This window comes from Carcharodon carcharias, chromosome 2 (assembly GCF_017639515.1).
Source record: "Carcharodon carcharias isolate sCarCar2 chromosome 2, sCarCar2.pri, whole genome shotgun sequence".
NCBI classification, from domain to species: domain Eukaryota; kingdom Metazoa; phylum Chordata; class Chondrichthyes; order Lamniformes; family Lamnidae; genus Carcharodon; species Carcharodon carcharias.
In genome coordinates, this window is record NC_054468.1 from 87,266,196 (window position 1) to 87,292,602 (window position 26,407).

The window sequence follows — 26,407 nt, forward strand, 5'->3', positions numbered from 1 at the left end:
AACTGAGTGGCTTGCTGCACCATTTCAGAGGGCAGTTAAGAGTCAACCAGAGTACTGTAGACCTGGAGTCACATGTAGGCCAAGCCAGGTAAGGGTGGCAGATTTCCTTCCCTAAAGGACATTAGTGAATCAGATGAGTTTTTACCACAATCGATGATAGTTTCATGGTCACCATTACCGAGACAAGCTTTCAATTCCAGATTTTATTAATTGAATTTAAATCCCAACAGCTGCCATGGTGGGATTTGAACCTGTCCCCTCAGACCATTAGGATCAGTAGTCCAGTGACATTACCATGACGCCACCATCCCCCATATAACTGTCATTTAAAGGTTGCTTTTAAGTGTTTTGTTGTGGACCAGGAGGAATGTTTCTCCTGACACCACAAGCATTCATTGGGGCACCCCTTGTCCTGGGTTCCCAACTCACCCTTTCTGTGATTGTGAACTTCCCTGATTCTCTCATTTCTTTTTCTGACTTACATTGATGAAGACAGTTTATGTGGGTCCCCAGTGATATCTACACACCCTCCCTCCCGCACACCCACCCAACAATTTTCATGCTCTCATATAATCTTTGGATGGAAATAGATGTTGGAATTAAGATCTCCTAAGCTTCAAGCTCCTGTTGGAATTGGGTGAGGGAACATTATACCTGAGCCAGTTGTTTGAAAAAGCAATCCAATTAGTCTAAATCTTGTTTTCTCATACCCTGTATGTTTTTTAATTTCAAGTTTACATCCAAATCCCTTTTGAAAGTTATATTTGAATCTGCATCCATCACTCTTTCAGGCAATGCATTCCAGATCATAATATCTCACTGAGTTAAAAAAAAGCAATCTCCTCATCTCCCCAGTGGGTTGTGAATATCTGTGTTTTAGAGCTCAGGAGCTAATGGATGGAGAAAGTTTTTCCAGGAACTTTGAAACAAGAGAACTAGAAGATCCCAGGGTCAACACCTGCTTCATGTTGAGTTTAACAAAATTGGAGTAAATTGAGAGAGATGTATAACCTGTGGTTGAATCTATATCATCTCTGTTTTACACTAACTCCAAAATCAAATTTACTCTCAAGGAATGGAAATTGGAGTTGCATTCATAAGACTGATTTTTCTATCCTTGCTGCAACTGACTATTCTGCCTCACCAACTTAGCTGATTTAATAATCTCAACACAAATTGGCACTGGGGCCTTCTAACTCTCTCGTTTAAATGTTCCTCAAAAACATCATATTTTCCAATTAACTCCTGACCTCTGAAGCACACATATTCCAGTTCCAAATAACTCTTTATAGCCATGATTGAAACTGGGTGAGACATATGGTGCCATTGCTTTTGATGGGGTATTTGATACCTGCACAGGTATTGTTGTTGACCTCATCGGCTGAGGGGCCTGAATCACTCGATTGACCCTGTCCTTCAACGATCCGCAGCTCCTCCTGTGACGTACCAGAGCGAGACATTCCAGCTGTACAACAATCCGACTGAAACTAAACACAACAAATGGGATCACAGAGTAAATTTCACACAAACACCCCTTCATTACTTCCGCAGGCACTGTTCCTGGCAATGTTAATAAAACTATAGGTGTCTACAGCAATAAAGGAGACTATTTGGCCCATCTTGTCTGTACCCTTTGCAGGACCAATCCTAAATTACCCTACTGTGCTACGCTACGCGATTCACCCTGTATGTTCCACTGCTTCAAGTGTTTACTCAATTTTCCCATTAATGATGCAATGGTCACTGTCTCAACCACTCCTTCAACAAAACATCCCTACTCCAACAACCGTCTACGTAAAGAAACTTCTTCCAATTGTACTACCCACTCTCAGTTATAATCTAAAATGATGACCTTACACTACTCGTGCCCTAACTAGAGGATATAGTCTTCCCTTATTCACACTCATCATTAGTTTAAACATCTCCATTTACTCTCCTCATGGCTTTCTCAGCTCCAGTGGAATTCACTGAAGAATTTCAAATCCTTCCTTCTAACTTTAGTTTGCCATCCCTGTTATTCCAGTGAATCAACACTGTATACTGTCTATCACTTTAATACTCTTTTTACAATGAGATATTCAAAATTGCACACAGTAGTTCAACAATGGCCTAACCAATGTTTTCTATCAATTTATCATACTCCCATATTCTTGTATATTATGCCCGTATTTATAAAACTCAAAATGTTGCTTCTTTTTTAAAGGCTTTACCAATCAGTACTTTCACTTCAGGGAATTATGTATTTATGCCCCTAGGTCTTTCTATTCATCCATGTTCTTCAGCCTCTTCCTATTGAGGTGAGAGGAGAAGCAGTCAGGAGATTGAAAACAGCATGAGAGGAGAGGCAGTCAGGAGATTGAAAACAGTGTGAGAGGAGAGGCAGTTAGGAGATTGAAAACAACATGAGAGGAGAGGCAGTCAGGAGATTGAAAACAGTGTGAGAGGAGAGGCAGTCAGGAGATTGAAAACAGTGTGAGAGGAGAGGCAGTCAGGAGATTGAAAACAGTGTGAGAGGAGAGGCAGTCAGGAGATTGAAAACAGCATGAGAGGAGAGGCAGTCAGGAGATTGAAAACAGTGTGAGAGGAGAGGCAGTTAGGAGATTGAAAACAACATGAGAGGAGAGGCAGTTAGGAGATTGAAAACAACATGAGAGGAGAGGCAGTCAGGAGATTGAAAACAGTGTGAGAGGAGAAGCAGTCAGGAGATTGAAAACAGCATGAGAGGAGAGGCAGTCAGGAGATTGAAAACAGTGTGAGAGGAGAGGCAGTTAGGAGATTGAAAACAACATGAGAGGAGAGGCAGTCAGGAGATTGAAAACAGTGTGAGAGGAGAGGCAGTCAGGAGATTGAAAACAGTGTGAGAGGAGAGGCAGTCAGGAGATTGAAAACAGTGTGAGAGGAGAGGCAGTCAGGAGATGGAAAACAGTGTGAGAGGAGAGGCAGTCAGGAGATTGAAAACAGCGTGAAAGGAGAGGCCGTTGGGAGAGTGAAAACAGCGTGAGAGGAGAGGCAGCCTTCCGGGGAAGAGGGGAGTCGGATCTGCATGGGAGCACCCTTCCTGAGCTGCTCAGTGGATTTGAAAAAAGTGTGAGAGTGACATCACAGGAAAGTCGTGAGTTGATTAGTTCTTGAGCAGCTGCTGTTAGAGGCTGGGGTTCAACTCCAGTAATTTTGAAAAACGTAAATTTCTAAACAAGCACAGGGAAAGTAAGAATTTATAGGCATAGGAGAGGGAGCTGATTTGCGAGCAAGGGTGAAGAATTTCTACTTTTACTAATCTCCAGTTTATAGTTAATAGTGCAAGAGTAAGGTTAAAGTAAGTTAAATATGTAAAAGTAAGTAAAGTTAAAGTAAACTAAGTGATTAAAAAGTTTCAGGTTAAAGCATGGCATGACAGGTCAGCCAAGCGGAATGCCCATCCTGTGGCACATGGGGAGTTGTGGACACTTCTCGTGACCCAGACGAGCCCGTGTGCAGGAAGTGTCACCGGCTGCACAAGCTTGAGCTCTGTGTTTCAGAGCTTGAGCAGCAGCTGGAGTCACTGAGGTGCATCTGTGAGGCAGAGAACTACGTGGATAGCACGTTCAGAGAGGTTGGCACACCACAGGTTAGGGGCAAGCAGGCAGATAGGGAATGGGTGATGTTACGCAGTCTAAGAGAAACAGGCAGGTAGTGCAGGAGTTTCTAGAGGTCCTGCTCACTAACCAGTTTTCCATTCTGGATATTGGTGAGGGTAATGGATCCTTGGAGGAGTGCAGCAAGAGCCAAGCCCTGGCACCACGGGTGACCCAGCTGTATGGGGGTGGGGGCAAAAGGGCAGTACTGATAGGGGATTCTTTAGTTAGGGGAGCATGCAGCCATTTCTGTGGCTGTCAAATTGACCCCAGGGTGGTTTGTTGCCTCCCTGGTGCTCAGGTCAAGGATGTCACAGAACTGCTGCAGGACATTCTTGTGGGGGAGGGCGAACAGCCAGAGGCCATGCTTCACGTTGGTATGAACGACATAGTTCAGAAGGGGGATGTGGTCCTGCAATTGGAATTTAGGGAGCTAGGTAGAAAATTAGCAAACAGGACCTCTAAAGTAATAATCTCCGGATTATTCCCAGTGCCACGTGCAAGTGAGTACAGAAATAGGAAGATAAGACAGATGAATGTGTGGCTGGAAAGTAGAGAGTGCTTTAGATTCCTGGGACTCTGGGACCGGCTCTGCGGAAGATGGCACTTGTACAACTGAACAGAGGCGGGACTGAGTTCCTTGTGGGGCATTTTGCTAGTGCTGTCGGAGAAGGTTTGAACTAACTCAGTAGGGGTGTGGGAGCCAGGAGGAAATATTAGAAAATAATACCAGATTTGGGATGTTGGGAGAGGCAGATAGCACTGAAATAGAGGATAGTAAGTTAATGGATGGAGTCGGAGTAAGGGAGCAAGTAATAAACTCTAAATCAGGGTTACACTGCATGAATGTGAATGCACGGAGTATAGATAATAAAATTGGGGAGTTACAGACACAGGTTGCTTTGTGGGATTATGATATTGTGGCGATAGCGGAGACCTGGCTTAAGGGAGAGCAGATCAGGGTATTAAAAATTCCTGGTTACAAGATGTTCAGAAAAGCTAGGAAAGGGAAAAAAGGAGGAGAGCTGGGGTTTTTGGTTAAGGAGACTATTGCAGTAGTGAAGAAAGAGGATGTGTCAGAGGATTCAAGGACAGAATTGATTTGGCTAGAGCTAAGGAATAAGAAGGGTGCAATTACATTGCTTGGTGTAATGTAAAGACCACCAACTAGTGGGAAGGATATAGAGGGACAAATCTGCAAGGAAACTACAGAGAGATGTAAACATTATGGAGTAGTTATAATGTGGGACTTTAGTTACCCATATATAGACTGGGATAGTGGTATGGAAGGGTCAGTGAGGGACAAGCGTTCCTAGATTGTGTTCAGGAGAATTTCCTCCAGCAATATTTGTCCAGTCCAACAAGAAAGGAGGCACTGCTAGACCTGGTTCTTGGGAATGAGGTGAGCCAAGTAGATCAAGTGACAGTGGGGCAACATTTAGGGGACAATGATCATTGTATCATAAGGTTTAGGATGACGGTGGAAAATGACATTGGTCAATTCAGAGGAAGAATAATTAACTGGCGGAGAGTGGATTTCAATGGGGCAAGAACGGAGCTGGGCCAGACAGACTGGGACCAAAGGTTGGCAGGGAAAACTGTAGCTGAACAATGGGCTACCTTCAAAGAGGAGATTATTTGGGCACAGTCAAGATATGTTCACTTGAAAGGGAAGGGTAGGACAAACAAATCCAGAGCTCCCTGGGTGACAAAGGAGATAGAAAATAAGTTAAAGAAGAAAAAATGTGCTTTTGACCGCATGAGACGCATCCGAGAATATTGAAGTAAGTGAGAGAAGAAATTGCAGAGGCACCGGCAATAATCTTTCAGTGTTCCCTGGATTCAGCAATTACAGACCAGTCAGTTTAACTTCAGTGGTGGGGAAACAAGGTGTGAGGTAGCAAATACAATTGAGAGCCAAGCTGAATACAGAAGGTTTGGAAGGGATGTGACCAAGCAAATACGAGAAGCAAAGAGGGATTATGTAAAAAGACTGGCAGCTAACATAAAAGGAAATGCCAAAGTATTCTATAAGCACATCAATAAAAAAAAAGGTGGTAAGAGGAGGAATAGGGCTGATTAGGGACCAAAAAGGGGATTTGCACATAGAGGCAAGAGGCATGGTTGAGGTGTTAAATTAATACTTTGCGTCTCTCTTTGCCTCCGAGGCAGATACTGCCCAAGCCATGGGGATATAGGAGGAAACTCAGTCACTAGAAGGGTTTAAAATTGATAAGGAGGAGGAACTGGATAAGCTGCTGGTACTTAAAGTTGATAAGGCACCTGGACCAGATGAGATGCATCCAAGAATATTGAAGGAAGTGAAAGTGGAAACTGCCAGAGGCACTGGATTCAGGAGAGGTGCCAGAGGACTGGAGAATTGCAAACATTATTCCCTTGTTCAAAAAAGATTGTAAAGATCTGCCCTGCAATTACAGACCAGTCAGTTTAACCTTGGTGGTGGGGAAACTTCTAGAAACAATTATTTGGGATAGAATTAATGATCACATGGAAAAATGTAGATTGATTCAGAAGAGTCAGCATGGACTTGTTAAAGGAAAATCATGTCTAACTAACTTGCTGGAGTTTTTTGAAGTGGTAACAGAGATGGTTGATGAGGGCAAGGCCATTGATGTGGTGTATATGGACTCCCAAAAGGCATTCAATACAATATCACACAACAGACTTGTGAGGAAAGTTATAGGTCATAGAATAAAAGAGATGGTAGCAACATGGATACAAAATTGGCTGAGGGATAGGAAACAGAGAGTAATGGTTAATGGGTATTTTTCGGCTGGAAGGTTTGTAGTGGAGTTCCTCAGGAGCTGGCATTGGGACCCTGGCTTTTCCTGATATATATAAATAATCAAGATCTTGGTGTGCAGGGGACAATTTCAAAGTTTGCGGATGACACAAAACTTGGGAGAATTGTAAGTTGTGAGGAGGACAGTGTAGAACTTCAAAAGGACAGATAGATGGCAGATGAAGTTCAATGCGGAGAAGTGTGAGGTGATACACTTTGGTACAAAGAACGTGGAGAGACAGTATAAAATAAAGGATACTATTCTAAACGGTGTGCAGGAGCAGGGAGACCTGGGTGTATATGTACAAAAGTCATTAAAAGTGGCAGGACAGGTGGAGAGGGCTGTTTCCAAAGCATACAGTATTCTAGGCTTCATTAATAGGGGCATAGAATACAAGAGCAGGGAGGTTATGATGAACTTATATAAGGCACTGGTTAGACCTCAGCTGGAGTATTGTGTACAGTTCTGAGCGCCACACTATAGGAAGGATGTGAACACACTGGAGAGAGTGCAGAAATGGTTTACGGGAAAGGTTCCAGGGCTGAGAGACTTCAGTGTGGGAAAATGTGAGGTTATGCACTTTGGCAGGATAAATAGAGGAGCTGAATATTATTTAAATGGAGAAAGACTGCAGAAGGCTGCAACACCGAGGGATTTGGGAGCCCTTGTGCATGAATCCCAAAAAGCTAACATACAAATTCAACAGGTAATAGGGAAAGCAAATGGAATGTTGGCCTTTACTTCAAGGGGAATAAAATAGAATAAATAGGGAAGTCTTGCTAAAACTAAACAAGGCACTAGTTAGACCACACCTAGAATACTGTGAACAATTTTGGTCCCCTTATCTAAGGGGAGATATATTGGAATTGGAGGCAGTCCAGAGAAGGTTCACTAGGTTGATCCCGGGGATGGAAGAATTTTCTTATGACAAGAGATTGAGTAGGTTGGGCCTGTACACATTGTAGTTTAGAAGAATGAGAGGCAACCTTACTGAAACATTTAAGATTCTTCGGGGACTTGCCAGAGTAGATGCTGAGAGGTTGTTTCCCTTTGTGGGAGAGCCGAGGACCAGAGGGCATAATCTCAGAGTAAGGGGTCGCCCATTTAAAACAGAGATAATGAGGAACTTTTTCTCTCAGAGGATAGTCAATCTGTGGAATTCTTTACCGCAGAGGGCTGAAGAGGCTGGATCATTAGGTATATTCAAGGCAGAAATAGACAGATTTTTAATCAGTAAGGGAATTAAAGTTTAAGGGGAGAAGGCAGGAAAGTGGAGTTGAGGATTATCGATCAGCCATGATCTCATTGAATGGCAGAGCAGACTTGATGGGCTGAAAGGCCTAAATCTGCTCCTACATCTTATGGTCTAGTTATGAGGAAAGATTGGAGTAGTCAGGACTGTTTTCCTTGGTGAGGAGAAGGCTAAGAGAAGACATACGAACGTAAGAAATAGGAGCAGGAGTAGACCATTCGTCCCCTCAATCCTATCCCACCATTCAGTAAGAACATGGCTGATCTGCTCCAGGCCTCAACTCCTCTTACGTGCCAGGTCCTCATAGCCCTCAACTCCCTGATATTTTAAAAATCTATCTACTGCCTCTTTAAGTACTTTCAGTGATCTATTCTCCACAGCTCTGAGGTGGAGAATTCCAGACAACTCCAGAGAAGAAATTCCTTTGCACCTCAGTTTTAAATGAATGTCCCTTATTCTGTAACTATGTCCCCTAGTTTGAGATTCCCCCACTAGTGGAAACATCTTCTCAACATCTACCTTGTGAAGCATCCTCAGGATCTTGTACTTTCAATAAGTTCACCCCTCATTCTTCTAGACTCTAATAAATAAAGGCCTAACCTGTTTAGCTGTTCTTGGTAAGTTAAGCCTTTCATCCCAAGGATCAGCCTAGTGAATCTCTTTTGAACTGCCTCCAATGCCAGTATATCCTTTCCTAAATACGGAGACCAAAACTGTACACAGTATTCCAGGTGCAGCCTCACTAACACCCTGTACAGTTGTAACAAGACTTCCCTATTTTTAAACTCCAATCCCCTAGAGACTTGATAGAAGTTTTTAAAACCATGAGGGGTCTGGACAGAGTAGATAGGGAGAAACCCACACTTAAACGGATCGAGAACCAGAGGGCACAGTTGTAAGGTGTTTTGCAAAAGCAGCAAATGCGAGGTGAGATAAACTTTTTCACACTGAGTAGTTAGGGTTTGGAATGCTCTGCCTGGCAGCATGGTGGAGACAGATCCAATTAAGGTACTCAAGAGGGCATTGGATGATTATCTAAATAGAAACAATGTGCAGGGTTACGGGTAAAAGACAGGAGATTGGCACGAAGTTAAAATGCTCGGAAGAGCTGGTGCAGACACGATGGGCCGAATGGCCTCCTTCCACACTGTAACAATTCAGTGATCTGTGATTGAGTCTATAATCTCAACACTCAAGCCAGAATCTTACATTGATCAGACAGGCACTCACCCGACCTGAACTCATGTTAAATTGTGCGAAATTGCATCAGGTGTGCATCCCAACCTCATCATGTATGCACGCAATATTGAGGTGGGTGGGCACACGCTGGAGTCGGAGCTGCGCCCGCCGGCAATTAAAGGACCAATTAAGGCCATTAAAAACCCTATTGTCCACAATTTTACATTGCCCGTCACAACATTGCAATGGCAGAACGGGCAGGCGGGCAGCCCATTTTTAACAAAACCTCATCCAAGGGCGGGATGAAATGTCTGGGGTGAAATATAATTAAAAAAACATATCTGGGGACTGAGGCTTTTTTGAGTTCTGCTGTCAAGTGCTTGAATGTGTCACATAGACACAGTTTGGTGCATTTTTTTCTTGTCATTTAATCTGTCCAGGTCTGCAGCTCCCTGAGGCAGCTCCGCAGCAGCTGTCTGCTTTCAGGGAGCTTGCTAGAAGCGCCCACCCTTACCCTCACTTTTGTCAGTGCCTGCCCTCTTTCCAACCCCATTGACAGCACTGAGCCTTTCTCAGTGCACCTTTCTCGCTGTTAATTGGCCAGCCAGAGTGAAATTGTGTTTGAAGGCTGATCGCAGGTGGAAGCACGTTTCGTGTCCGTTTCCAAGCCTGCCGACCTGGTGCACATGCCAAGCATGAAATTCAGGCCCGGTTTTTGTACCTGGCCCCCCTCCACATTAAGTTGCTCCTGCTAACTGTCTGTCAGTCAATGTCTTCCTGAAATAGTCAATAGGTTTAGAAACATAAGCAAGCTTGGAACAATAAGATGCCATTCTACCCATCAAGCTGCCTCTTCTCTAGCCCCGTGCTAATCTGTGCAATCATGGATTCTATTCCACCCAATGCTACTCTTTCCAAACATCACATACAATCTATATTATCACTGATTCTCCCCACCTATTTAATCTCCTTCCACATACCATAAATTCTCATGGTTAGGGGTTGCTGTGTGTAATCTCAGGGACAGGCTAGAAAGAAAGATTTGCATTTATATAGCGATTTTTATGATGACCAGATGTCTCAAAGTGCTTTTTGTGGGTAATCTTATGATTAGGAGTTATTTTAGAATTCAATCAGCGTGCTACATCTTACTTATTCTCAGAGCTGGCAGTTGGTTTTTCTACATCAAAATTACAAGTTCTGTTCCAAATAAAGATACACCAGCCCAGATGCCCTCAGAATAGGAGACACTAATCTAGAGGTCTGTGCGTGAAATCTTAGATTTTTGGTACAGAATTTCTCTATTTTTTCTGCCTACTTCTATTTTCTAGTGAGTCATTTGTAATGAGATTCAGGAGGTAACTATGTGAAAGAAAAGCCTGTTAATAGTGTTACCTTCTCAAAGTGCTGGTCATCAAAGGAAATCTTGGCTGTTCCTGATTGTCGAACCCCAGAACCATAATCTGGAGCTTCCTCATCGGCTAAAATTGGACACAATGAAAGAATGTTACTCAGTGAAATAAAGCTGTGAGGATGAACGTTGTAATCTTGAATTCTATTTGCCACAAGAGTGTGATTGACTCATGACAATCTCTGCGTCATATCTGAAAAGATTAAGAGAGCCATTCTCCATGTTTCCACCTAGTAACAAGACTTACTGTACCAACATGGCCTAGTTCAGGGCTTATTAAAGATTGTACTCTGAAAACGATGGCATTACATACAGGGGGAACCTGCCAGCACAAAACTGATGGGATTGGCTCAGCTGCCTGATTTACACCATACTCCAATTTTACTTTCCACCAATTTGGCTGAATGTAAAAAGTGAAGCTGTTCCAATCTGGTCAACTGTCAGGTGAGTGTTAAAATAATCACCAGACTCTGTCCAATTCATCTTGTATAGTAGCAGAAATCAATGATAGTGAATTGGCACTTCATTTTGCACACACTGTGATTTTCTTTCCCATTGATTTCTCTCCAAGAGAGATTCAACTCCCAGGCTATCCAAACTTATTTCATATAGTTCTTTTTAGGCTGCAAAAGTGGGGAGTGTCTTTCCCTTTTCCATCTGGGCTGGCCCACATCGGCCTGTATTGGTAGAGTCAGGTTATGACCCTAGGCCCAAAGCGCCTCAGATGCAGGCAATGGCCTCCAGATCTGAAGGTACTCTTGGCTTCCTACCACACAGAGGTATTTACCTTTTCCCCAGCTCTATTTTCATTGTCTCTGACCTTGAAAGCAAGTGAGGAGGGAGTCACTAGTACAGGACTGCTACGTCACAAAAATGTGATTGGATTGCTTTCACCTGCTCTGATTCCTAGATGTACCCGAAAATGTTATAAATCCCAGGGTGACACTTAGGAGACAGAGACCAAGATTTACGGACCCTCTTACTTATCCACTGCTTTCAACTAGGAAATAAGAAATTCTAAAGTAGAGGAAAGTCAGAATTAAGATAGCTGCCAGTAAACACAAGACCCAATGCTGAGAAACAGTGTCTGACCCAGTCCCAGAGTGTGAAAGGACAGTGTCTGACTCACTAACCCATCCAGTGCCAGAATGTGAAAGGACAGTGTCTGACCCACTGTCCCACCCTGTCCCAGAGTGTGAAAGGACAGTGTCTGACCCACTGTCACACCCAGTCCCAGAGTGTGAAAGGAAGTGTCTGACCCACTGTCCCACCCAGTCCCAGAATGTGAAAGGACAGTGTCTGACCCACTGTCCCACCCAGTCCCAGAATGTGAAAGGACAGTGTCTGGCTCATCGTACCACCCATTCACCCCAGAGTGTGCCCTTACACATATTCTTACCAGAAATGGCCTGAACAGCCACACGTAGAAATCCTTTGACTTCTCCCTTCTCACTGACTATTGCCACGCGATGTACCAGGGGCACTGGGTACAGCAGATTACTGAGATAAACAAATGCTCTGGAAAAAAGAACACAAAATATATCAGCCAGTCTGCCCAACACCACCTTCATGCCATAGGTGGTTCTACACTTCTTCACTGGTTCAGGGACTTCACAATTGTGTCTGTTAGAAAACATAGCACTGATAGAAGGTTCATTTTTATTGCAGCTGCAATGTGGTAAACCAAGAATTTTTGAAGGTGGTACCCCTTCAGTTGGAATTGTGAGAAGGAACAGATGCTTGGAAAATAGGAATGGCCAGAGGTTCGGATTTGACCTTTAACTTTCCCACTGTTTTCAGCAAATATGTGTGTGGCGCTGGTTTCAGTTTAAGCAGAGTCACCCCATTTTGTTGCTTGTTATATCGATGGGTTTTTTTCCTCCCCCACACAAAGAGACTACAGGATCATTGGAAGAGACCAGCTTGATTGACCAAATGTTCTCTTCTCATTCTTAGCTGTCGTGTGTCAACTAATAACCTCCCTCCCTAAAAGCACTGTGGCTGTACCTACACCACATGGATTGCAGCAGTTCAAGAAGGAGGGTCACCACCACCTTCTCAAGGGCAACTAGGGACGGACAACAAATTCTGGCCTTGCCAGTGACGCCCACATTCTGTGAAAGAATAAAACAAATATAGATTTCTGGCAGTACAAGAAGGTTGTTAGTACTGGTCCTAGTGTCTCCTGCTGTTTGAGCGCATTTATCTCATATGATCCTCTAGTATCAGTTCTTGGCCAGATTGTTGAATTGAGCGTTGTGTTCAATTATAGTTCTCCCACTATCTGGCAGCAACATGAGAGAATGCTGCCCACCTTGCTTTCATTTAAATTGTACCTCTTTAATCCATTGTGGGATAGGATTCCTGGTGGCTCAGAAGGTTCCATGGCATGATTATCTCTGCTTGCCTGTTGGAGAAGGATGCCTGATGGCAAACTTAAAGGACATTGAAATGGGGATAGTGCAAAAGCAGAAAAGATAATTCAGGTATTATCAGTCTGTAGGTGTTTGTGGTAGAAGGCTCAAGGGCAGTGAATCAGAACATTCTGGTCTGACCGCATCACCTTGGAGTCACAACACAGAATACTGTATTGATCAGCTGGATCATTTTGTGACTGGATCCATCTAAAATTCACACATCTGATACTCAAAGATGGTATCAAGCTTTATATAGAGATCATGCCTCATGATAGCCTCTTCAGCTGCAGTGTTAGGATTCCTAATCAACCAATCATTGGTACCTAGCTCTTCCTTCCTACACAATTCTTCAACAAAGCACGTCCTGCTGAGCCACATCCTCCCAGTCAAATTGCACATAAATGGATCCCAGTTCTGGGATGCAACTACATCATCTAACTTGATTACAGGCTATCTTTCAATGAGGTCCATCAAATGTATTGCTATTGCAGCCGCTACATACAATAGTTTTGGAAGTTGCATGTGCAGTGCTGGGTCTCAGTGTTGTAGGGAACACAAATTTATTGGAACCATTTGTACTGGAGTTTCACTATTCTCAGCTTCATGAGAAGCTTCAAACTCCTCTATTATTCTCCCTTTAGTGCTTTGCTGAATTTTAGTGAAGGTAATATGTGTTGCAAAACTTGTGTGTTAACTAACAGTACCCAGAAGAACTTCAAAAGGTCAGTGGCACACCTCAACAAGGAAATTAGCTCACAGGAACTGATGGATATGGACACTGGAAACTGGCCTAAAAAGTGGAACTCAGTGAATATATGGATAAACAATGAAGAAATACTTGCCTTTATATGACCCCTTTTACAACCTCAAGTTATTCTAAAGTGTTTTATAGCCAATAAAATATTTTTGAAGTGAAGTCGCTGTTGTAATATAGAATGTCCCACAAACAGCAATGAGGTACTGATTAGATAATCTGTTCTCACAGTGAATTTGGTTGAGGGATAAATATTGGCAGGAAGAGATATCTACCTCAAAATAGTGCCATAGGATATTGTATGCCTACCTGACAGACTAGATTGGGCCAATTTCATATCTCATCTGAAAGACGGAACCACCACCAGCGCAGCACTCACTCAGTGCTACACTGCAGTGTCAGCTTGGAGTCTATTTCTTTTGTGGAGCTTCTGACTCAGAGACGAAAGTGCCATGAACTGAACTGCAGCTGACATATAATTAAGAGTGCTCGATTCTCACCAGAGGAATGAGGTAAAGAGTCAAAGTCAGCAGGTGAGTTTGTTTATTGGGCACAGATGTAGTTTGCCCTCATTCGGGGTTCCTTCTTAAAGAGGAGGTAAAGGTAAACACAGCATGTTGACCAATTCTGGAATGGCATTATGAGAGCTCTTGAGGTGGAGTTCCAAAAGCGTGGGATTTCCGCCACCCCTCCAAATCCAAACCCAAACCAAATCCTTGGTCAGGAGTCATAAGATCATAAGAAAAAGGAGCAGGGGTAGGCTGTTTGGCCCACTGAACCTGCTCTGCCATTCAATCATGGCTGATCTGTGGTCTTAACTCCACTCTCCTGCTTGTCTCCCATAACCCTTACCTCCCTTGTCAATCAAGAATCAGTCAAACTCACCCTTGAATATATTTAATAACCCAGCCTCCACTGCTCTCTGTGAAAGAATTCCAAAGACTTATGACCCTCAGAGATTAAATTTCTGCTCATCTCAGTCTTAAATGGGAGACCTCTTATTATGAAACTCTGCTCCCTATTTCTACGTTCCTTTTTGAGAGGAAACATCCTCTCAGCATCGACCCTGTCCTCAGAATCTTATATGTTTCAATAGGATCACCTCTCATTCTTCTAAACTCCAATAATTATAGGTCCAACTTCTCAACCTTCTTTCCTAATTCCATCATCCCAGGAATCAGCCCAGTGAACCTTCTCTGAACTGCTTCCAATGCAAGTATATCCTTCCTTAAGTAATGAGACCAAACTGTACATAGTGTTCTAAGTGTGCTCTCACCAATACCCTGTACAATTATAGCAAGACTTCCTTGCTTTTATATTCCATCCCCCTTGCACTAAAGGTCAACATTCCATTTGTCCTTCTAATTATGTATAAGGACACAAGGTCGCTCTGTGCCACAGTATTCTGCAGTCTCTCCCCAGTTAAATAATATTCTGTTTTCCTGTCCTTCCTGCCAAAGTGGACAACGTCACATTTCCCACAATCTCTTTGTACACTCTTTGTATCCTCCTCAGAATTTGATTCCCTATCTTTGTATCATTAGCAAATTTGGCTACAGTATAGTTGGTCCCTTCATCCAAGTAATTGATATAGATCATAAATAGTTGAGGCCAGCACTAATCCCTGTGGCACTCCACTAGTTACAGTTTGCCAACCTGAAAATGACCCATTTATCCTGACTCTCTGTTTCCTGTTAGTTAGTAAATCCTCTACCCATGCTAATATATCACCCCCCAGCACAATGAGCTCTTATTTTCTGCAGTAATCTTTCATCTGGCATCATATCAAACCCATTTTGGAAATCCAAATACACTAGGTCCAATGATTTCCCTTTATCCATTCTGCTTGTTATATCCTCAAAGAACTCAAATAAATTTGTCAAACAGAATTTCCCTTTCACAAAACCATGTTGACTCTGCCTGATTGTATTATGATTTTCCAAATGTCCTGCTACTGCTTCCTTAATAACAGATTCTATCATTTTCCATATGACAGTTGTTAGACTAACTGGTTCATAGTTTTATGCTTTCTGTCTCCCTCCTTTCTTGAATAGTGGTGTTCTATTTGTGGTTTTTCCAAACCCCTGGGGCCTTTCCAGAATCCAGGGAATTTTGGGAGATTACAACCTATGCATCCACTATCTCTGCAACCGCTTCTTTTAAGGCCCAAGGATACAGGCCATCAGGTCCCGGGGATTTGCCAATCTTTAGTCCCGTTAGGTTCCTAGTACTTATTTATCTAAATGACCATGATTGTTTTAAGTTCCTCACCCTCCTTTTTGCCCCCTGATTTTCTACAATTCTTGCGTTTCTTTTTGTGTCTTCTGCTCTGAAGACAGATACAAAATACTTCTTCAAAGTCTCTCCATGTCCTTGTTTCCCACAATTAATTCCCCAGTCTCACTCGCTAATCGACCAATGCTCACTGTTGCTACACTTTTCCTTTTTATATACTTGTAGAAACTGTCTGTTTTTATATTGCCTGTTAGTTTTGTCCCCATATTGCAATTCCTCCCTCTTCATTATTTTTTTAAAATCAACCTTTAATGGTTTCTAAAGTTGTCCCACTCTTCTAAATACCACTAATCTTTGCAGCATTACACATCCTTCCTTTCAATTTGATACCATCCTTAATTTCCTGAGTTAGCCAGGGATGGTGCATCCTTCTCTTAGTGTATTTCTTTCTCAGTGGAATATATTTTTATTGAGAGTTATTACAAAACCTTCTTAAATGTCTGCCACTGTTTATCTACTTTCTGAACTTTTAACCCATTTTGCCAGTTCACTTTAGCCAACTCTGTCTTCATACCCTTGGTAATTGCCTTTATTTAAGTTTTAAGTAACACTAGTTTCATGTCCACATTTCTCGCCTTTAAACTGAATGTGAAATTTCATCATGTTATGATCACTCTTACCTAGATGATCTTTTACTATGAGGTCATTAATTAATCTTGTCTTATTATACATTACAAGGTCTAGACCAGCCTGTTCCCTGGTTAGTCCCAGAGCATATTGTTCTAAAAAACTGTCCAGAATACACTCTATGAACTCATCCTCCTGGCTATCCTTACCAATTTTATTCATCCAAGCTATATGATAATTAAAATTTCCCACAATTGTTGCAGCATCTTCCTTACAAGCCCCCATTATTACTTGATTTATAATTTGTCCTACAGTGTAGCGACCATTAGCAGCCTATAATCCACTCCCACCAGTGATTTCTTTTCACTATTTCTTATTTCCACCCAAACTGATTCTACACTTTGATTCTCCAAACAAAGTTATCTCTCACCATTATACTGATCTCATTTTTTATTAACGGAGTTACCCCACTTCCTTTTCCTTTCTTCCTGTCCTCTGAAGTGTCAAATACCCTTCAATATTCAGGCCCTGGTTGTGGTCACTTTGCCACCATGTCTCTGTTATGGCTATCCTATCATACTCTTTGATTTCTATTTGTTTTCAATTCAACCATCTTGTTACAAATGCTACGTGCATTCAGATAAAGAAATTTTAATTCTGTCTTTTTACCATTTTTCCTACCTTATTTGCTGGTTTTATGTTAGCACACTCTGTCCCTTCCTGTCACACTTTAGTTACCTTTACCTGCGTTGTTACCCTGCACTATCATCTTGTTCTTTCCCTTTAATTTTCAAAATCTCCACTCATATGAACCCTCTTCCATCACTGATGCATGGTAGGATTTTTGCTGCCAGTAGGAAACATGGGTGTGGGGAGTAGTGACATCTGACCAAGGGAAATGGGTCAGGATTGGGGAGGATTCAGAAAGATGGGCAAATATAAAATTGGAAAGTAAGAAAGTCACTATAAGCACCTTCCACTTACTGGTGCCAAAAAGCAACAATAGCTAGTTGGGTGGCAGGAAAATATGCCAGGGGACTTAGGGCCCATCCTTCCACTGCCATGTACATGCAGTAAACAGGGAAGGAGCAGCCATTTGCATTCGAGAGACGGTAGCATAGTGGTAATGTCATTGGACTAATAATCCAGAGTTCCAGGCTAATTCCTTGGGGATAAAAGCAAAAAAAGTCATACAGACTTGAAACATTAACTGTGTTCCTCTCCGCAGATGCTGTCAGACCTGCTGAGTTTTTCCAGGTATTTTTATTTTTGTTTTTAATTCCCTGGGGACATGAGTTCAAATCTCATGATGGCAGATGGTGGAATTTGAATTCAATTAATAAAATCTGGAATTGAAAGCTAGTCTCAGTAATAGTGACCATGAAACTATCATTGATTGTTGTAAAAACCCATCAGGTTTACTCAGGAGGAAGTGTGCCATCCTTACCTGGTCTGGCCTTCATGTGACTATCCACAGCAATGTGGTTGACTCTCAACTGCTCTCTGAAATGGCCTAGCAAGCCACCCAATTCAAGAGCAATTATGGATGGGCAACAAATGCTGGCTTTGCTAGTGATACCCACATCCCATAAAAGTATAAAGATAAAAAAGTGCAGTGGGTGAAAGAAGGCAGCAGTAGGCCTCACTCCAGGAATTTTCCCTCATTTCTTGCTATGGTCCTGCTCATTTTCAGGTGGGATCATGGAGGAGAATCCAGGCCCAAGTCTGACGAAGATCAAAGCCTTGAAAAGTATAGACATTCGACTCATTTGTCAAATATCCTAAGATAGGAAACGTCCAGATGACAATGATAAATTAAATCAGGAAGTAATTTAAATGGGTCAAAAATTATTCTCCCCACCTGGCAAGGGAGCAAACTTGCAGAAGTCCAGAACTCTTCCTCAGCTATTCTCCAGTTAAAACTCTGAGCTGGGCCTCCCAACCTCACCTGCCATGAGGAAGAATCTACCTTGTGCATTGGACTTCCCTTCAGTATCATCGACAGGAAGTGATGCAGCCATTTTATGTGAAAACTATGGGTGTGTGGAGCTGTGTTCTGTCACTCCATGTACTGTATGCTGACCTGTATGTAGGTCTAAGAAACAACTGTCTTCCAATCCTTTAACCAACATCATTTCAAGGGTTATGTCTCATTTTCTTGGATGTGTCCTTCTCAAGCAGTTGACACCAAACCCATATTGGGCTTGGTGCTATTACTGCTCTCAGGTTTGGCCACTCACATATGGATTATTGTTACCGGGACCTGTGATTTGTTACTTTGGAATTTTTTGTACCTAACTCTGACGCAAACTTTGACAGTGTTTTATCTCATGAAACATACTGAAACGTCTGCAAGAAAGGCAAATTTCTGCTTTCATCTCTGCCACCAGGTGACATGCTAAGTGGTGCCACACATGGAGCCTGAAGAACAGAAGGAATGTCCAAACACCACAAGTCAACAATCCCTCAGGAAATCCATCCATTATCTAGTGGCCTCAATAACCTTTAGAGGACACAACAGCTCCCGGTGCAAAATGTTGTCAAATAATTTAACCATTGGTAAGTTCTTGAAAGCAGGGTTGATCAGACTGCTCATGATCACTGGATGAGCTGTTCTGGTCCATGTTTATCAAGAATTCATCTAGATTGCTGGTTAAACAGAGAAATTTTGAACACAGACACAAACCTGGATACTGAACTGACGAAACAATCCATTTAGTGGATTCTTGTGGTGTGACCGAAAAGATGTATTACTTGATGCTCACTTAACTAGATTTTATGCAAAAGCTATTGAATTTGCTGAGAGCAGTTTGACTGGCCACTGGCAATAAGGTTTCTATTGTTCAGGCTGTATTTAAGTATGGGGGAAGGGGGGAGAGAGGCTAAAGTCCCTGAGTGACCGAAGTAGAACCACCTATAATCTTCATCCAACAAATACAGCACGCCACAGTGCCAGGACGAAGAGCAGCAAAACAATTAGCATCAAAAGCCAGCCACAGCTAGCCAGGCGACAGCAATCGTGGACAACCACACATGTACGACTAAAGGATAGATTCATCAACAAGTCACAATCAGCATGGAGGGGGAAGGGGGAGGGGGGGAGGGGCGGGGGGATGTGGTCACTGCCGCTTTGCAATCGAGCAAACTTTGTCGACATAAAACATCTGCAATATATAAAAAAAAGAAAAAAGATATTCAGTAGCATTAAGTACAAGCAACCATACTGGATCCTGTGGATTCAGTCTGCTTCAAGAGGAAACAACATCTTAATGGGATGAACACTCAGCTTCTATTTTTTGAATTGCTAATCTTCCACAGACAATGGAGACACACTCACGGGATCAAAACCTCTCATGGATTCAACTTGATCACAACCTAAAATTTTGTCAGGTGCTTCGACCTACCCTATCACATTGAACTTTTCACAAACCCATTGGGGATAGGAAGGGAGGTAGGGAGATGGAGGAAACAACCTTATGAAGGGAGAAACTCCTGGGGACAACTTGCCCTGTGTGGCTTTGATGTATAAATCTACAGCCTTTTTTTTGGTATGAGCCAGAAATTTCTGGTAACCAGCCACAGCAATGTCTTCATTCCAGGCTTCCTTATGTCCTAATCCTTCCCAGAATTCATCACATCAAGGTATGGCAATTTACATATTTTTATCCTGAAAAAATTCAATGTTACTGCTTGAAATTATCAAGAGCACTTCAAGACAGGGCCCAGAATTTGGAACACAATTAAAATTTGTCATTTAGATTTAAATAGTGGACTGTGTTTCCCTTTCTTTATCATTTGGTCCAAATACCTTGAGCCTTTTTGCCTATTTCAGAATTTCTCAACATGGTAATAAACTTCTAAGGTTAAAGGTGTGGCCCTCAACAAATACTGAAGTCCAAGTACTTAATTGCCTTCCAGTGAGCTCAAAGATCATTGCCTTTCCAGCCTCAACTATTTTCAGCTGAAGAACAGGCACTGTTTATGGACACATACAACTTCCTGGCAGGTAGGAAGTTCATTGGGAATCATAAACAAACCCAGTAAGTAAAGGGGCAATCAGATCCAAACCTTTTGTGCATCTCACTTCTCCAAGGTATGTGAGTTTACACTGGGAAGACCTCAAAGAATACACGTGAGATGCACCTTATGTTCACTGTTTGCTTCCCTTCAACCAATAATGGCCAGCTGTGTGAAAGCCTGTGTCCAGAAACTGAACCTCAATTGCCCCACAGGCTGGTGAAGAGTAGAGACTGCTGTATTCTGACTCTGGCACCTTCCACGTCAGGATGGAAAGCAAGCAGACATATTGTAGAAGTATTGGTATAGGACACTATCTTCTTAAAACCTCCAGGTGCCTTTAAAAAAATCTTGGTTTTGACAGTACAGTTCAACTTTGCAAAACAGGGCCCTAATTCAATCACTAAAGTGTTCTCCCACTTCTGTGAAATGGTCAGGTCCTTTCTGCTGTCAACTGTTGGCAATATTAAATTCACTGTTGGGGTACACTGGATGGTTTAGTGTGCTAGATCCACTTTATGACCTTGTTACAATATTTTGGCATCTTTAACTTAGATGAAGGCTTTTGCTTTATGGGATATTTCATGGTGATCAAAGTTGGAAATTCCAACATGGCTTAAGTTGGGAATAGAGTGGGTTGAGTGAAGGTGACCTAACACTTGGTGGTCAGCATATTGTTCTCTTTAAATAAGTGAAATGCATTAGTCTTCCTTTTTTAATTTATCTTATTTAAAGTTAGTTAATTATATTAAAGGCTAAGTTAAAACTTCCTTTCTTCTGCATATCCTCATATTACATATTGCTTACTGGTTAAGTAGGTGAATGTCAATATTCCCAGGCCTCTGCCAGTATCGCTATCCATTCAGTTGTCAGAAAGTATGGGAGATGCCTAGGGTTATCTTTCCCTTCTTCCTCTATTTGGGGAAGTGCCCAATCTTTGCTCAGTGTCCAACCTGTTGGAACGGTGGTCAATATGTGCTTGGTTGGAGGGAGGCATGTGGAAGATGAAGGAAAGGGTAATACAGATGTTCTAATATTTCAAAGTGCTTAGAGTTATGCATTTTAATTAGGTTTATTCCAATTCTGGTCCAGGTGAGCTGCAGTAATAGGCTAGGAAACACACTGCACACATAACTGTCCTGAATGCCGTTCAGTGAATACACAGAAAATGTGCTGCATACATCACCATCACTGAATACAGCACCAATCTACTCAGCCCCCATTTCAAATGGTGGTCCTGATGGTTTAAGTGTATGTTTTTATTCCGTTGTCCAACATTCCTAAATATTTATTCCCCAGGATTTCTCAACACAGGGCTCATGAAAAACACAGAACAGAGAGTTGTGGCTTCCATTCACCATTCATCCATGGAATTTCAGAGCAGGTTAGCAGAAACTCAAAGATGCCATCTTCAAGATCCTATCAAACCTCTGTGAGCAGCGCCAACCTGAGTATTGCTCTGTACACACCAGCATAATGTTGGTGTTGACCCAAGTCTTGCACTGAATAAACTGATGAATCAAGTGAGCCTCAGGCACCTGGAACACGTTTTCTGATTTTTAATTATTAATCTTTTTTGGGACTTATTATGAATTGACATCTTAACATGATAGTGTGACTGTCTTTATTGGTGTGTTTCTAAACACAGTGAAGTGAAATCAAACTAAGACAATGATCTTGCTATTACAGAAATTGTTATGGAAGCATGTTTCATTAAATACATTTCTAATGAGAGAAATAACATTTGAATGAACAGGCTTTAACAAATTTACTCTTCCCTACCCTACCGACTCCAGCAGGAAGTGGCAGTGCCATTACTATATTGATTCAGCGCAGCAGGGGTCTGCACTAAATCTGGGTAAACAGGAATAATGACATTCATCTGACTCATACAACCATCAGAAAGAGATATCCTGGACACAGGCAAGACACTTGAAGCAGACTGAATATACGGTGCCCAATGGAACAGAGCTGGCAACAAGATTGGTGAGGTGCAAAGGTGGCATGCTCAGAACACAAAGCTTTCAACACAAGAAACAAAGAAATGAAGAACGTCAGTTGAAAGGAAACATTGGCTAAACTTTAAAAAATGGTAGAGCCAGCTTCTAATATAGAGCCTATGCAATTAACAGAATATAACTAGCACGCGGCGCAGCAAGTTCCAAAATGGTGGCACAACAGATTTCAAAATGGCGTGCAATGTTCAAGAAAATTATTTTATTAATTTTCAAAGCTGCTGTGCTAGGGTAGCCAATTCAGATAAATTGTAACATGTTTGGAAACTGGATGCCCTGGCATGCCTTGTTAGATGCCTGGGCACACCCTACTCAGAATGCCTGGCATGCCCTATTGAGATGAGCTGGCAAAGGGACAAGCTCTTTCATCAGGAGATCATTAGGATTCCAAGCTGTGAAAAAAGATCTGAGTTTAAACTATAAATAAATGTCAACATGGCATGAATTGTTAAAACCGACAAGACAACTGCAGTGACACCCGAGCTGACCCTTAAATGCTTCAATATACACAAGTAAGTATATGTGGTCAGTATTATAACCAAAAAGTGCTCTTAAAGCTTCTGAAATTATCAGAAGCAACACATTAAACAAATTCATTAAATGCTTCAGGAAACAAGTCATTTTTTTCATATGATACTCTCCTTATGATGGTTGCACTCTGGAGGACTCTCTACCTTCACTTCATGTGATCAAACTATTCAGTGGTAATTTTGAAAAGGATAAAACTTTATAATCCTTCTCATCGGATTGATGAGGAGTGGACTGAGCCTGACTAACACACTGGACAGCTGTAAGGGGTGGACTGAGACTGACTAACCCTGGAAAACTGTGAGTCATGAACTGAGGCAGACCAACACACTGGAGAATTGTGAGGAGTGGACTGAGACTGACTAACACACTGGAAAATTGTGAGGAGTTGATTGAGACTGACCAACAAACTGGAAAATTGTGAGGAGTGGACTGAGACTGACCAACAAACTGGCGAATTGTGAGGAGCGGACTGAGACTGACCAACACACAGCAGGATTGTGAGGCGTGGACTGAGACTGATCATCACACCGGAGGATTGTGAGGAGTGGACTGAGACTGACCAACACACTGGAGGATTGTGAGGAGTGGACTGAGACTGATCATCACACCGGAGGATTGTGAGGAGTGGACTGAGACTGACTAAACACTGCAGAATTGTAAGGAGTAAAAGATCTTTGGGGTAGCTCAGTGATCCAGAGAGAGAGATCGAGTTGGAGAGATAACATTTTCTTAATATTGCACTGGAGTAGCAGCTGAATGCTTTACTTTCTGACTCAGAGGCAGGAGGGGCTACTACTGAGTAAAGGGAGATCAGTTTTTCCTCAACCGTAGTTACTGTGCTAATTTTATTTCCTTCCCTGATGCTTGCTCATATCATGCACCTTGGCATCACATTGAACCCTGATCAGAACTTCTAATCCCCTTTCCCATCTGCCTGCAAGATTGTTCTGCCCTCTGCACAACCTCATCTCACCTCCACAGCTGTCTATTTGGTTCTCCAAGGCCTTCTTTGTTAGCCTCCCAAACTCAATCCCACAAAAACTTAAGACTTCTTTAAAAATCCACCTCCCACATCTTGACCCTGTATAAAGTTGCAACTCCAACACCCTGAATTTGAAATCCTCACCCTATATTTATCTTGGTAACTTTGTTTCCGCTTTACCTTTGTCAATTCTTTGTCAATGCAAGAGCCTTCATCCACTTCAACCCTTCTCCCTACAGCTCTGTCCCTAAATTGCATCTGATCACTTTTTTGCTCCCCGCTTTTAAATGCTGTTTTAACCCGTCTTTTTGAGGGTGCTTTTGGTTATCTCCCTTAACACCTCTATTGCTATTTGGAGTCCATGCTCTCCTAATTAAAACATTTATTAGTTCCTAGTTGGGCCATTTATTAAATTAGGAGACAATGGACACATTCAAATTGTTGTTTCATGTTGCTACAGAATCTTGGGGCTCTAATATTAAGCCGTGAGGAGCAAGTACCTGCTATAATGAAGCTCTGTTTTGCTGAAGGCGATGATTTGTTTATGTGCAGATTATCAAATATTTTACTGAGAGGAGGTGAGAGTTTTTTTTCAAAAAGGAGCATACGATACTTAAAGACAGTTTACCAAGGGGGAAGAAATTCTGTATTATTGCAGGTCTCACTGCAGTGTCCTATCATCAACCATCCTGGAACTCACTGAGAAATTGGTCCCTCTTTAAAAGATACAATGGAATCCGTACATATGCAGCCATCATGTAAGCAAGGCCACAGAGATTTTTTACTACTGATTTACCTGTTAGGAGATAGAAATTTAGTCTACTCACTGGTATCCAGTTTGACTAACCACTCATTAAATTTGGTGGGCCAAGTCTTGCGATTGTATTTGTTCAAGATCTAACTGAAACAGTCTTCTATTGAACTATATAAGTTGCCAAGTACAATGGCTGGAATTGTGAGATAAGGTACCATACATCGTGACATGTGGTGTACCTACATCACGTGGACTGCAATGGTGCAAGAAGGCAGCTCACCACCACCTTCTCAAGGGCAATTAGGGATGGGCAATAAATGCTGGCCCAGCCAGTGACGTCCACACCCCATGAATGAAAAAAAAACTCATTTTTTATGTGCTTTCCTGTTTCAGAATAAGCAGGGAGCGGAAGCTGTAATTCTGTCACCAGATCCCCAAACATAGAAGGGTATGTTCTTTTTCCTGTCAGCTCAGCCTGTCTTTGCTCTACAAGATAGTGGCCAACTATCACTTAATAATGTAGACTGGCAGTGCTCACTTTCACTCTGCAGACAGAACCCCATTTATGGGAGTCTTTGCATGGGTCTCGCCCTTTCCAAGAAGGCCACAGGACAGACAGTCATTGCAGTCAAATATGCAGCTTCTGAAATCTATTTGCTCAAATGGTACCCTGGTAGTACAGGGTCACTGGGTGAATCTGAATACTTATCCCCACAAAAAGATCCAGATGGGTTATAACCACTCATTGGTACAGGGCTTTTATTTCACCATTCTATTGCATAGTGTAGGATTCCACTCTATCTGCTTAAGTGACCTTAATTTTATCTTGGAACTGTCTATACACATGATAGTTGTCATGTTTAAATCAATGTATCATTTGGCTTTTCCAATTTTTTTGAGGAAAGCTATATCAATTCTGTAGTTTTTTGGTACAGCGTATTCCAGATCATATCTTGTATGAGACCTCCCTCAGTGTGAGCCAGCAGCCCTGTGGCCAAACGTAGAGCTTGGGGCATTTGGTTTGCAATGATTAATGGCTCCTGCCTCGAGATGTGTCGTGGCCATTTGCCATTCTCGGCGTGAAAGAGCTAGTCCCTTTCCATCATGCTCTAGAGACCTCACCAACCTTCCCACTAAACTGAACCAGGGTGAGCGGTCGTAAAACGGGTCCTGGCCATCATGGTGGATCTGGTACCCTTCGTCTCCCCCCAGGTCAGAAAAGGGATCGTCCAGAAAGGTTTCATCGTCCAGCTCCTCCTCCTCCTCCTCCTCCTCCTCCTCCTCCTCCTTCCCATCATGGTGCTCATCTGCGAGCTCAGTGATGTCAGAGTCAGGGTTCGAGAAGGTGGGGGAGGGGGTGAGATCAGCCATGCGCTCAGTCATGCAAGTGTTGAAAATGGGAGAACTAGTACAGCCAGAGACAGGGGAACTAGGGTTAGTACAAGACAAAGACATGTTAAAAAAAAAACTCATCATTCCAACAAGCTGCAGGAAACCCTCTGAATGACATTTGTAATCAAGATTGAATGAAGTTGGCCCCACTACAATCTGAAGTCAGTAAGCTATGGTCAGAAGCTGTTACCTATTAAATATCTGTGTACACGAGAATTTTTGTCAAGGTGCCAATGGACATAAAGGACAGAGTCCAGCTGAAAAATGTACCATCCATTTGGATCACTCAGTGGGAAAAGCTGATATGCAATGGTTAGATTTCCTAAAATAAGAATAACTGTGGGGAGCTGATTTAAAATGTGAAAATATTACACAACTGTCAAAAATTAAGATCACGTGAACAAATGACGTTGTAAAGTGACA

At 42.3% G+C, this 26,407-nt stretch overlaps 1 protein-coding gene across 17 annotated transcripts in view; it reads right to left on the reverse strand.

The window, feature by feature from the left end:
- Positions 1-26,407, reverse strand: part of kif1aa (kinesin family member 1Aa) — a 290,591-nt gene that overhangs the window by 64,342 nt on the left and 199,842 nt on the right. For 12 of the 17 annotated variants that reach the window (XM_041175369.1, XM_041175336.1, XM_041175327.1 and 9 more), the window contains 3 exons: positions 11,660-11,778; positions 10,245-10,330; positions 1,352-1,487 (listed from right to left, as the gene is read on the reverse strand). In XM_041175369.1, coding sequence (XP_041031303.1) covers positions 1,352-1,487; positions 10,245-10,330; positions 11,660-11,778 — 341 coding nt within the window. Of the gene's footprint in view, positions 1-1,351; positions 1,488-10,244; positions 10,331-11,659; positions 11,779-25,718; positions 26,022-26,407 lie in introns of all 17 variants that reach the window. The other 5 variants (XM_041175253.1, XM_041175237.1, XM_041175263.1 and 2 more) reach the window with 2 other exon arrangements.